This window comes from Rattus norvegicus, chromosome 7 (assembly GCF_021556685.1).
Source record: "Rattus norvegicus strain SHRSP/BbbUtx chromosome 7, alternate assembly SHRSP_T2T, whole genome shotgun sequence".
NCBI classification, from domain to species: Eukaryota; Metazoa; Chordata; class Mammalia; order Rodentia; family Muridae; genus Rattus; species Rattus norvegicus.
Genome location: NC_141540.1, coordinates 17,552,026 through 17,564,884, shown reverse-complemented (window position 1 = coordinate 17,564,884; position 12,859 = coordinate 17,552,026). Strand labels below are relative to the sequence as shown.

The following is a 12,859-nucleotide window of genomic DNA, read 5'->3' as shown; positions in this document are numbered from 1 at the left end:
AGCATTCCATTTTATAGATGTACCATATTTTCTGTATCCATTCATCTGTTGAAGGGCATCTGGGTTCTTTCCAGCTTCTAGGTATTATAAATAAGACTGCTATGAACATAGTGGAGCATGTGTCTTTGTTATTTGTTAGAGAATCATTTGGGTATATGCCCAAGAGAGGTAGAGCTGGGTCCTCACTTAGTGCAATGTCCAATTTTCTGAGGAACATCCAGACCTATTTCCAGAATGGGTGTACCAGTCTGCAATCCGACCAACAATGGGGGAGTGTTCCTCTTTCTCCATATCCTTGCCAGCATCTACTGTCGTAGTTTTTTTATCTTAGCCATTCTGACTATTGTGAGGTGGAATCTCAGGGTTGTTTTGATTTGCATTTCCCTTATGACTAAAGATGTTGAACATTTCTTTATGTGTTTCTCAGCCATTCGGCATTCCTCAGCTGTGAATTCTTTGTTTAGCTCTGAATCCCATTTTTAATACGGTTATTTGTCTCTCTGCATTCTAACTTTGTGAGTTCTTTGTATATATTGGATATAAGCACTCTATCAGTTGTAGGATTGGTAAAGAACTTTTCCCAATCTGTTGGTTGCCGTTCGTAATGACAGGGTCCTTTGCCTTACATAAGCTTTGTAGCTTTATGAGATCCCATTTGTCGATTCTTGATCTTAGCGCATAAGCCATTGGTCTTCTGTTCAGGAAATTTTCCACAGTGCCCAAGTGTACGAGATTTTTCCCTACTTTTTCTTTTATTAGTTTGAGTGTACCTGGTTTGATGTGGAGGTCCTTGATCCACTTGGACTTAAGCTTTGTACAGGGTGATAAGAATGGATCAATCTGCATTCGTATACCTGCTGACCTCTAGTTGAACGAGCACCATTTGCTGAAACTGTTATCTGTTTTCCATTGGATGGTTTTGGCTCCTTTGTCAAAAATCAAGTGACCATAGGTGTGTGGGTTCATTTCTGGGTCTTCAATTCTATTCCACTGATGTATCTGCCTGTCTCTGTACCAATACCAAGCAGTTTATATAATGATTACTCTGTAATACTGCTTTTGTTCAGGGATAGTGATTCTCCCAGAAGCGTTTTTATTGTTGAGGATAGTTTTAGCTATCCTGGGTTTTTTGTTATTCCAGATGAATTTGCAAATTGTTCTGTCTAACTCTCTGAAGAATTGGGTTGGAATTTTGATGAGGATTACATTAAATCTGTAGATCGCTTTTGGTAAAATGGCCATTTTTACTAAGTTAATCCTGCCAATCCATGAGCATGGGAGATCTTGTCATCTTCTGAGATCTTCTTCAATTTCTTTTTTCAGAGACTTGAAGTTCTTATTATACATATCTTTCACTTGCTTGGTTAAAGGCACACCGAGGTATTATATGTTATTTGGGACTATTATGAAGGGTGTCGTTTTCCTAATTATTTTCTCAGCTTGTTTCTCTTTTGTGTAGAGGAAGGCTACTGATTTATTTGAGTTAATTTTATACCCAGCCACTTTGCTGAAGGTGTTTATCAGCTTTAGTAGTTCTCTGGTGGAACTTTTGGGATCACTTAAATATACAATCATTTCATCTGCATATAATGATATTTTGACTTCTTCCTTTCCAATCTGTATCCCTTTGATCTCCTTTTGTTGTCTGACTGCTCTGGCTAGAACTTCAAGAACTATATTGAATAAGTAGGGAGAGAGTGGGCAGTCTTGTCTAGTTCCTGATTTTAGTGGGATTGCTTCAAGTTTCTCTCCATTTAGTTTAATGTTAGCGACTGGTTTGCTGTATATGGTTTTTACTATGCTTAGATATGGTCCTTGAATTCCTGTTCTTTCCAGGACTTTTATCATGAAGGGATGTTGAATTTTGTCAAATGTTTTCTCAGCATCTAATGAAATGATCATGTGGTTTTTATCTTTCAGTTTGTTTATATAGTAGATTATGTTGATGATTTTCCATGTATTAAACCATCCCTGCATACCTGGGATGAAGCCTACTTGATCATGATGGCTGATTGTTTTGATGTGTCCTTGGTTTCAGTTTGCAAGAATTTTATTGAGTAGTTTTGCGTCAATATTCATAAGGGAAATTGTTCTGAAACTCTCTTTTTTTGTTGTTTCTTTGTGTGGTTTAGGTATAAAAGTAATTGTGATTTCATAGAAGGAATTTGGTAGTGCTCATCTGTTTCAATTTCGTGGAATAGTTTGATAGTATTGGAATGAAGTCTTCTATGAAGGTCTGATAGCTTTCTGCACTGAACCCATCTGGACCTGGGCTCTTTGTGGTTGGGAGACTTTTAACGATTGCTTCTATTTCTTTAGGAGTTATGGGGTTATTTAAATTGTTTACCTGTTCCTGGTTTAACTTCAGTACCTGGCATTTGTCTAGGAAATTTTCCAATTCCTCCAGATTTTCAAGTTTTGTTGAATATAGACTTTTGTAGTAGGATCTCATGATTTTTTTAATATCCTCTGATTCTGTTGTTATGTTTCCCTTTTCAATCCCAGTTTAGATAATTTCCATACTCTCTGTGTTCTCTGGTTAGTCTGGCTAGGGGTTTACCTATCTTGTTGATTTTCTCAAAGAAACAGCTTTTGGTTCTGTTGATTCTTTTTATAGTCCTTTTTGTTTCTACTTGGTTGATTTCAGCTCTAAGTTTGATTATTTCCTGCCTTCTACGCCTCCTGGGTGTATTTGCTTCTTTTTGTTCTAGAGCTTTCAGGTGTGCTGTCAAGATGCTGATGCGTGCTCTCTCCTGTTTCTTTCTGCAGGCACTCAGCGCTATGAGTTTTCCTCTTAGCACAGCTTTCATTGTGTCCCATAAGTTTGGGTATGTTGTACCTTCATTTTCATTAAATTCTAAGAAGTCTTTAATTTCTTTCCTTATTTCTTCCTTGAGCAGCTTATCATTGAGTAGAACATTGTCCATTTATATGTGGGCGTTCTTTCCTTATTGTTATTGAAGACCAGCTTTAGCCCGTGGTGGTCTGATAGGACACATGGGATTATTTCTATCTTTCTTTATCTGTTGACGCCTGTTCTGTGCCTGATTATATGGTCAATTTTTGGAAAGCACCATGAGGTGGTGAGAAGAAGGTATATCCTTTTGTTTTAGGATAGAATGTTCTATAAGTATCTGTTAAGTTCATTTGGTTCATAACTTCTGTTAGTCTGTCTACGTCTCTGTTTAATTTCTGTTTCCATGATCTATCCATTGATGAGAGCGGGGTGTTGAAATCTCCTACTATTATTGTGTGAGTTGCAATGTGTGCTTTGAGCTTTAGTAAGGTTTCTTTTGTGTATGTAGGTTCCCTTGTATTTGGAGCATAGATATTTAGGATTGAGAGTTCATCTTGGTGGATTTTGCCTTTGATGAATATGAAATGTCCTTCTTTATCTTTTTGGATGACTTTTTGTTGAAAGTCGATTTTATTCGATATTAGAATGTCTAGTCCAGCTTGCTTCTTCACACCATTTGCTTGAAAAGTTGTTTTCCAGCCTTTCACTCTGAGGTAGTGTCTGTCTTTGTGTCTGAAGTGTGTTTCCTGTAGGCAGCAAAATGCTGGGTCCTCATTATGTATCCAGTTTGTTAATCTGTGCCTTTTTATTGGGTAATTGAGTCCATTGATGTTGAGAGACATGAAGCAATAGTGATTGTTGCTTCCTGTTATCTTCATATTTGGAGGTGAGGTTATGTTTGTGTGCTTCTCTTCTCCTTTGTTTTGTTGCAAAAAGATTAGTTTCTTTCTTTTTCAAGGATGTAGCTTGCTTCCTGGTGTTGGACCTTACCATTTATTATCCCTTGTAGGGCTGGATTTGTAGAAAGATATTGTGTAAATTTGATTTTGTCAGGGAATATCTTGGTTTCTCCATCTCTGTTCATTGTGATATTTGCTGGATACAGTAACCTGGGCTGGCATTTTTGTTCTCTTAGGGTCTGTATGACATCTGTCCAGGACCTTCTGGCTTTCATAGTCTCTGGTGAGAACTCTGGTGTAATTCTGATAGGTCTGCCTTTATATGTTACTTGGTCTTTTTCCCTTACTGCTTTTAATATTCTTTTTTTGTTTTGTGCATTTGGTATTTTGACTATTATGTGATGGGAGGAGTTTCTTTTCTGGTCCAATCTATTTGGAGTTCTGTAGGCTTCTTGTATGTTTATGGGCATCTCTTTCTTTAGGTTAGGGAAGTTTTCTTCTATGATTTTGTTGAAGATATTTACTGGTCTTTTGAGTTGGGAGTCTTCACTCTCTTCTATACTTATTATCCTTATGTTTCATCTTCTCATTGTGTCCTGGATTTCCTGTATGTTTTGGTCAGTACCTTTTTCTATTTTACATTATCTTTGACAGTTGTATTGATGACTTCTATGGAATCTTCTGCTCCTGAGATTCTCTCTTCTATCTCTTGTATTTTCTTGGTTATGCTTGTATCTACGGCTCCTTTTCTCTAACTTTGGTGTTCAATATCCAGGGTTGTCTCCCTTTGTTCTTTCTTTATTGTTTCTATTTCCATTTTCAATTCCTTCACCTGTTTGATTGTGCTTTCCTGGAATTCTTTCAGGGATTTTTGTGTTTCCTCTCTAAGGGCTTCTACTTGTTTACTTGTGTTTTCCTGCATTTCTCTAAGGGAGTTCTTTATGTCTTTCTTTCTTTTTTTTTTTTTTTTTTTTTTTTTTTTGGTTCTTTTTTTTCGGAGCTGGGGACCGAACCCAGGGCCTTGCGCTTCCTAGGTAAGCACTCTACCACTGAGCTAAATCCCCAGCCCCTCTTTATGTCTTTCTTAAAGCCCTCTATCATCATGATCAAATGTGATTTTAAATCTAGATCTTGCTTTTCCAGTGTGTTTGGATATTCAGTATTTGCTTTGTTGGTAGAATTGGGCTCTGATGATGCCATGTAGTCTTCGTTTCTGTTGCTTGGGCTTCTGCGCTTGCTTCTCACCATCAGGTTGTCTCTGGTGTTACCTTGTTTTGCAACTTCTGACAGTGGCTTGACCTTCCTATAGGACTATGTGTCAAGAGTGCTGCAGACCTGTTTTCCTGCTTTCTTTCAGCCAGTTATTGGAACAGAGTGTTCTGCTCTCAGGCCTGTAGTCATTCCTGTTCACTGGCTTACAGCTGTCCCTTTGAGTGGGAAAGAGAAGTGCCTACCACTACTTCTCCTAAGTCCCTGGGTGCAGTGGGCCCTGGTGGCACTAGGTGTTTTCCTCTTGAGTCAGAAATGTGGGCAGACAGTAGTCACCTCTCATTTCCCAGGTGTGTCTGACCCTCTGAAAGTCTAGCTCTCCCTCCCACGGGATCTGGGTACGGGGAGTTGTTTGACTGTGTCCACTCAGATCCAGGAGCGGTCTGGACCACAGGGCTCCTGCAGCTTGACTGTTCCAATCTTCCGATGCCCAGAGGCACTATACAGTTTCCTCTTGGGCCAAGGATGTGGGCAAAAGGTTGGCAGAAGTGGTGGTCTCTCCTGCCTTGCAGTCTCAGGATTGCCCACACTTCTTGACATTCAGCTCTCTCTTCCTCAGGGTTTGGGAACAGGGAGCTGTGGGCCAGGATCAGCACCAGCTAGAAACTGAGGTCAGATATTTTAACTAGGAAAAAAATGTTTCTCTGTCTGGAGAAGTTTTCTGGTCAGAGTTGGTCAGCAGCTTTTGACTTCTGTGTGGTAGAGACCAGGGATGTTGCCAAACACCACATAAGGCACGGAAGGGCCCACCAAAAATAAATTATGTAGTTCTAAATTCAAAAGTGTTGTGTAAAAACCCTTGCTTTATGCACTGTATGAGGGCCGAGGACACGTGTCCTTGTGTCATCTATTCAATTTCGTCTTTTAGAAGCTATTATTTCCAAAATCCATTCTCTTGCATGATCTCAGAGTAGTAAGAATGTGTGAGGCTGTTGGAACTACCCTCTTTTGAGTGATAGGAAGGTGCCAATTCTGAAATTGGGGAAATATTTCAGTGATGCCCGGACTTGAAGCCAATAAATTAAAAAGTGCTGGTATTTGGAGAACACAGCCATCATTCACCAAAGTATTCAAAGTTGTTCATGGATTGCTGATGATAAACTTGTACATTTGACCGAAGACCTTAACTGATTGAAGAAGTCATTCCCCAGGGACTGGAGAGATGGCTCAGTAGTGAACAATGTTTCCTACTCTTCCAAGAGATTCTAGTTTGATTCTCAAAACCTATGGGAAAACTGACCAGTTCTTCTGGTCTTTTCCTGCACCTGAATACATCACACACACACACACACACACACACACACACACACACACACACACACACACAAAGTAAATAATAACAACAACAACAATAATAGAAAAGGATAATTCACTTGTGTTATAGTTTACCTTTGGAATAGTCTTCAAAAACCCACTTAGTGAAGATATGGTTACCAGTGCAGGACTCTATTGCAGATGTGAGGCCTAGCAGAAGTTTTAGGACATTAGAGAAGGGTATCCTTGCAGGGAATTGTGGGACCTTTGTCTCTGCATGTCATTCTCTTTTACACATATGCAGGCAGCCCCTGAACTTCCTTTTTCTCCTTTTGCCATAATATGCTGTCAAAGGCCTAAAGCCATGGAAAACAAACTGAAACACATAAAGCAAACAAACAAACAAACAAAACCCTCCTTCTCATTAAGGTTTTTTTTGTCGTATTTTAAAAAGATTTATTTTTATTTTATGTGTATGAGTGTTTTGCTTGTATGTGTGTGTGTGTATATCATATGTGTGGTTGGTGCTCATAAAGGTAGAGGAGGGCATTATATCCCTGTAACTGGTGTTATACAAAGTTTTGAGCTACCATATAAGTGTTGAGAACCAAACCTCCTTTCTTCCCAGTCCCACTTTTGGGTACCACCACATCCTGGGATATCTAGTCCCAGCAAGACTAGGGGCCCTCCTCTCACACTGAGGCCCAGCCAGACAGGGGGAGAGGGACCCAGTGACAGAAAAAAAGAAACAGAGACAGCAATACTCTACATGTTAAGGGTCCCACATGAAGACCAAGCTGCACATTTGTTTCAAATGTGTAGGGGGTTAAAGTCCAGGTCCTGCATGTTTCCTGGTTGGTGACCCAGGCTCTGTGAACTTCCATGGGCCCAGGTTAGTTGACTCTGTAGGTCTTCTTGTGGTTTCCTTGCCCCCTCTGGCTTACTTAATTCTGTCCTCCACTCTTGACCAAGACTCCCCAAGCTCTGCCTGATTTTTGTCTGTGGATCTTTTCATCTGTCTCCATCTGCTGCTGGATAAAGCCTCTCAGGAGACATATATGCTAGGTTCCTGTCTGCAAGATGGCAGAGAATCATCAATAGGGCCAGGGGTTGGCTCTTTCATATGGGATCGGTCTCAACTTGGGGCAGTCATTGGTTCGGCATTACCTCAGTTTTTGCCCTATCTTTATCCCTACATATCTTGAAGGCAAGACAAATTTTGGGTTGAAGGTTTTGTGGCTGGACTAATGTCCCCCTCCTTCCTCTGGAAGTCCTGCCTGGCTATAAGAGGTGGCCACTTCAGTTTCTTTATTCCCCTCTGGTAGGAATCTCAGTTAGGCTCACCCCCATACACCCCTGTTATCTTCCCCCATTCCAGGCCTCCAGCTAGTGCCAGAGATGCCCCCCACTGATTTCTCTTTTCACTTCCAGCCCTCTCTTGCTCTCCCTTCCCCCACACCCGATCACCTCATTCTCCTCCTTATCCCATCCCCCACTCAGTTCCACCTCTCTATCCACCTCCAATGAATATTCAGTTTCCCATTCTGAGTGAGATTTGCACATGCTCCCTTGGGACTTCTTTGTTGCCCAGTTTCTTTGAGTCAGTCAATTATAACATGGTTATCCTGTACTTTATGGCTAATGTCCACATATAAGTTACTACATATCGTGTCTGTCCTTCTGGCTCTGGGTTACCTTATTGAGGATGATATTCTCAAGTTCTATTCATTTGCCTACAAAATTCATGATACCTTTTTGTAGTAGCTGAATAGTATTCCATTGTGTAGATGAACTACATTTTCTGTATCCATTCTTCAGTTCAAAGATATCTAGTTTGGGGTTGGGGATTTAGCTCAGTGGTAGAGCGCTTGCCTAGGAAGCGCAAGGCCCTGGGTTCGATCCCCAGCTCCGAAAAAAAGAACCAAAAAAAAAAAAGATATCTAGTTTGTTTCCAGTTTCAGGCTACTACTACTATTACAAAAAAAAGCTGTTATAACATAGTTGAACGAGTGTCCCTGTGATATAGTAGCGTATATACCCAGGATTGGTCTATCTGAGTCTTGAGGTAAAACTATCGCCAGTTTTCTGAGAGCCCATCAATTTGATTCCCAAAGTTGTTGTACAAGTTTGCACTCCCAACAGCCATGTAGGAGTGTTCCCCTTGCTCCACATCCTCATCAGCACAGGGTATCACTTGAGTTTTTGGTGTTAGCCATTCTGACACGTGTAAGGTGGAATCTCAGGGTTGTTTTGATTTGCATTTCCCCCGCTGACTAAGGATGCTGGACATTTCCTTACATGCTTCTCAGTCATTTGAGATTCGTCTGTTGAGAATTCTCTTTTTAGCTCCATATCTCATTTTATAATTGAGTTATTTGGGTTGTTTGTGTCTCACCTCTTGAGTTCTTTACATATTTTGGATATTAGCCCTCTGTCAGATGTAGAGTTGGTGAAGATCTTTTTCCGATCCGTAGTCTGTCATTTTGTCCTATTGACAGTGTCCTTTGCTTTACAGAAACTTTGCAGTTTCATGAGATCCCATGTGTCAATTGTTGACCTTAGACTGGATTTCTTATTGTGATAAAATTAAATGTAACAAAATCTGCCATTTAAATGGGGAAGTTATGAGGGAATAGAGAATTGTTGGTCATCGGGTACAAAGGTTTTTGCTATAGTCAAAATTAGGTAAGGGAGTCCTAATATGTATACTATCTCTTTATATGGAGTAATAAATAAACTATGATCTTGAAAGTGCCTGAATCAGAAAAAAAAGACCTTTTGCAGAACAAGGTGACTATATTAAAACAATAATGTGCTATAAGTTCAAAATCACTAAAAGGCAAATTTTTTAAGTCTCTCCATAAAATAGAGTGTTGCCTAGTAATACAGTCCTTAGTCAGCATGTAAAAGGTTCTGGATTTATCTCTGACACTGAAAAAAATTAAAACAAGTTAAAGAATTGTGGAGTAGGCTGAGCAGTGGACTTGAATTTGAATCCTCAGTGGCAATCTAAAAAGCCAGTCTATACACAGGTATGACTCATTTCTGGGGGTGGGAGTAGAGACAGGAAGGTGGCTTGCATTGCTAAATTCTACTAAAATCCTTCAGATTCAGTGAAACCCTATTTCAGGGGAATTGAACAGTACATAATAGAGAAGGACAACTGATATATTTCTTTGGGCTCCACACATGTGCATGGACACATACACTGATACACACTTATGCACACATGTGTACACCATACAAAGTACCATCCTACACAAATACATACTCACATAAATGATAAATTATAGAGGTAAAGGTATGACCAGGGGCTAATTTAATCATATTTTATTATACACATACACATTCATGAACATGTATACATCAGGTGTCCCATAGATTATGCAACTATGATTATGCAACCAAGAATATTAATAAGTCTGATTATTGCTGCCGTATTAACTATAGCAAGGAAATGGAATTAGCTCAGATGCTCATCAACAGACCAATGGATAATATGAAGATAGACATGTAGACAATGGAATTTGATTCAGTCATAAAAAATAAAGTTATGAAAGTTTCAGGAAAATGTATGAAAATGTATCTTTAAATGGGTGTGAGTGTTGATGGATTTGAGAAAACAGGAAGGAATCATGAGAAGGGGAAAGGAGGCTTTAAGGGAAATGGGCAGGGAAGATAATAGAACATGAAGGGCTTATATTAAAGTGAAAGTGGGGATATTTGAGTTGGAAGGGTTCAGTGGTGATCTGGGGCAGGGAAATGGTGGAAGGACACCCAAACCCAAGTGTGTATGAAAATGTCATCAGGAAGCTGGCTACTTTGTATAAAATTTTTAAAGTGCAATAATTATTCATTTTAAAACAAGTCATTAGAAATATAAGAACAGTGTGAAATTCAATGGTAGTAATCCTAATTGTGATGTCATAGAACTCTATGTTTACTGACAAACATTTTCTATATCTCTGAAATAAATTCTGTACCGATTATCAGCCATGACTTTTGCCCCAGATCCTTGCAACTTTTTATCACTTTAGATTTTGATGAGTTATGTACCTTGATATACTATTTATTCATAGAAACAAGACAGACCAAAAAGAAAATTCTCTAATACCCACTAACTGGGGAACTGTATTCAAATGTAAGTATTGTATAGCTGTAAAAAATGAAGCCATGGACCTGGAGAGACAGCTCAGTAGTTAAGAACAATTATTTGTAAGCACAGAAACAAGTGTTTAGATCCCAGCCCTACATAACACGTCAGGGATCCTGTGTACCTCTGTAGCTATAGCACAAGAACAGAGACAGGAGAATCTTGTAACATCCTGTCTCCCGGTCTAGTCAATAAAGCTTGAGCTCCAGGATCAGAGCAAGGTTCTGACTCAAAGATGTTAATAGAGGATACATTGTGCCTTCTTCTGGCTACCCTGCATGAGCAATAGGCAATGGAGCTCATCCGCAACATTTGCAGATATACCACACACACACACACACACACACACACACACACACACACACACACACTCTCAAGTATTAGCACACCATGATCTTAGTGATATTCCTTCATCCCTTTCAGTTATGGCTGTCACGTTGGGGAGAAATTACACCTTTGTGTCAGAGTTCATCCTCATTGGCTTTTCTACCTTCCCTCATCTTCAACTAATGTTCTTCCTGCTGTTCCTGCTCATGTACCTCGTCACACTGCTAGGCAACCTGCTCATCATGGTCACCATCTGGAGTGAACACAGTCTCCACACACCCATGTACCTCTTCCTGTGCGCCCTCTCCATCTCTGAGATTTTCTACACCTTCGCCATCATCCCACGCATGTTGGCCGACCTGCTCTCTGCACTACACTCCATCGCCCTTCTGGCCTGTGCCAGCCAGATGTTCTTCTCCTTCACATTTGGCTTCACCCACTCCTTTCTACTCACCGTCATGGGCTATGACCGCTATGTGGCTATCTGTCACCCACTGAGATACAATGTGCTCATGAGCCCCCGTGGCTGTGCCTGCTTGGTTGCCTGGTCCTGGGTTGGTGGCTCAGTCATGGGGACAGTGGTGACAACAGCCGTTTTCAACCTCACATTCTGTGGACCCAATGAGATCCATCATTTTACTTGTCATGTCCCACCTCTACTGAAGTTGGCATGTGGAGAGAATGTGCTGGAGGTAGCGAAGGGTGTGGAGACGGTGTGCATCACAGCCCTCCTGGGGTGCTTTCTCCTCATCCTCCTCTCCTATGCCTTCATTGTGGCTACCATCTTGAAGATACCATCATCTGAGGGTCGGCACAAAGCTTTCTCCACATGTGCGTCCCATCTCACAGTAGTGGTTGTACATTATGGCTTTGCCTCTGTCATCTACCTCAAGCCTAAGGGTCCCAAGTCTCTGGAAGGAGATACTCTGATGGGTATCACCTATACAGTCCTCACCCCTTTCCTTAGTCCTATCATCTTCAGCCTCAGGAACAAGGAGCTAAAGAATGCCATGAAGAAGGCCTTCCTAAGTAAACTCTATCCAGAGAAAATTTAATGACTTATAAGAAAATTGTTAAGAATAACTAAATTGTGAGGTCCACATCATAAAAACAAAAGAATAACTAAATTGGTTTACTAAATTTGACTATATTAGACCTTGCTTCACTATCTGCTTATTTATGATACTTTCATGTTGACAAAAATTTGTAATCATGCACAAGTATACATGAAAGCATTACTATCTGGGATTTATTTGCAGATGGAAATAAATGTAAGACCATACTGAGAAAATCATATTTGATTATTCCAACATGCTACAGGAAATGTTATGTAGTACTCAACTTATCTTAAGTATTTCTTAGGTGGAACTCAAGCTTCTCAATGTTGAATGTGAAAGGAGAATTATACGAATTCTAGGTTTTGAGATACAAAATTAAAAGAGTAAGCCCCTGCAGCCAAAACTAGCAGGCCATAAAGATAGAGGAATGCAAGAAGCACTGCCCAGGCAGCACTAGTAGGCCATAAAAGAATAAACCCCAAAAGGTCACAGACCCAGGGCTAAGCCTTGCAGCCAGGACTGGCAAGCCATAAAGATAAGGAAAAGGAATGCAGGAACCAGCCTGAGTTAATGGGACTGATTCATGGGACATCTGGCAGGAAGACATCTCCCCCTAGCTCACTTAGGGCCATATCTCAACTAGGTGTCCACCTCCCCCTAGCACACTCAGGGCCATATCTCAACTAGGTGTCCACCTCCCCCTAGCACACTCAGGGCCATATTTCAACTAGGTGTCCTCCGGCCCCTGGTAAGCCCCTGACTTCTAGCACGTACCCTTTCTGCTTTGTTCTCACTGCTATGTTTGAATGAGCCAATTGTATGTAACCGCGTCAAAACCCCCTAGCTTTCTCTATATAACCCTCTAACTTTTGAGTTTCGGGGTCAACTCCTCTGTCTCCTGCGTGAGACACGTGTTGGCCCGGAGCTTCGTTATTATTAAACGACCTCTTGTTTTTTACATCAAGACTGGTCTCTCGTGTTACCTGGGGTGCGCCATCCTGAGACTAGAGCAAGGGTTTTACAAATGAACCATAATGGTGGTTTAGGTATTTATTGTGAGAACACTTTTTGCCCCCTGCCTCAAAAAATCCAGTCATCTACT

The 12,859-nt window shown here is 40.5% G+C and overlaps 1 protein-coding gene across 1 annotated transcript; it reads left to right on the top strand.

The window, feature by feature from the left end:
* The first annotated feature begins 10,797 nt into the window (after nt 1-10,797).
* Olr1090 (olfactory receptor 1090) lies at nt 10,798-11,754 on the top strand. Its single transcript, NM_001001379.1, has one exon. It carries the CDS (start codon nt 10,798-10,800, stop codon nt 11,752-11,754), a length of 957 nt encoding a protein of 318 aa, NP_001001379.1.
* The last annotated feature ends 1,105 nt before the right edge of the window (nt 11,755-12,859 follow it).

What these genes read in the sequence shown, in the direction of transcription:
- Olr1090 (NM_001001379.1), top strand. Translation starts at nt 10,798, where the DNA reads ATGGCTGTCACGTTGGGGAGAAATTACACCTTTGTGTCAGAGTTCATC.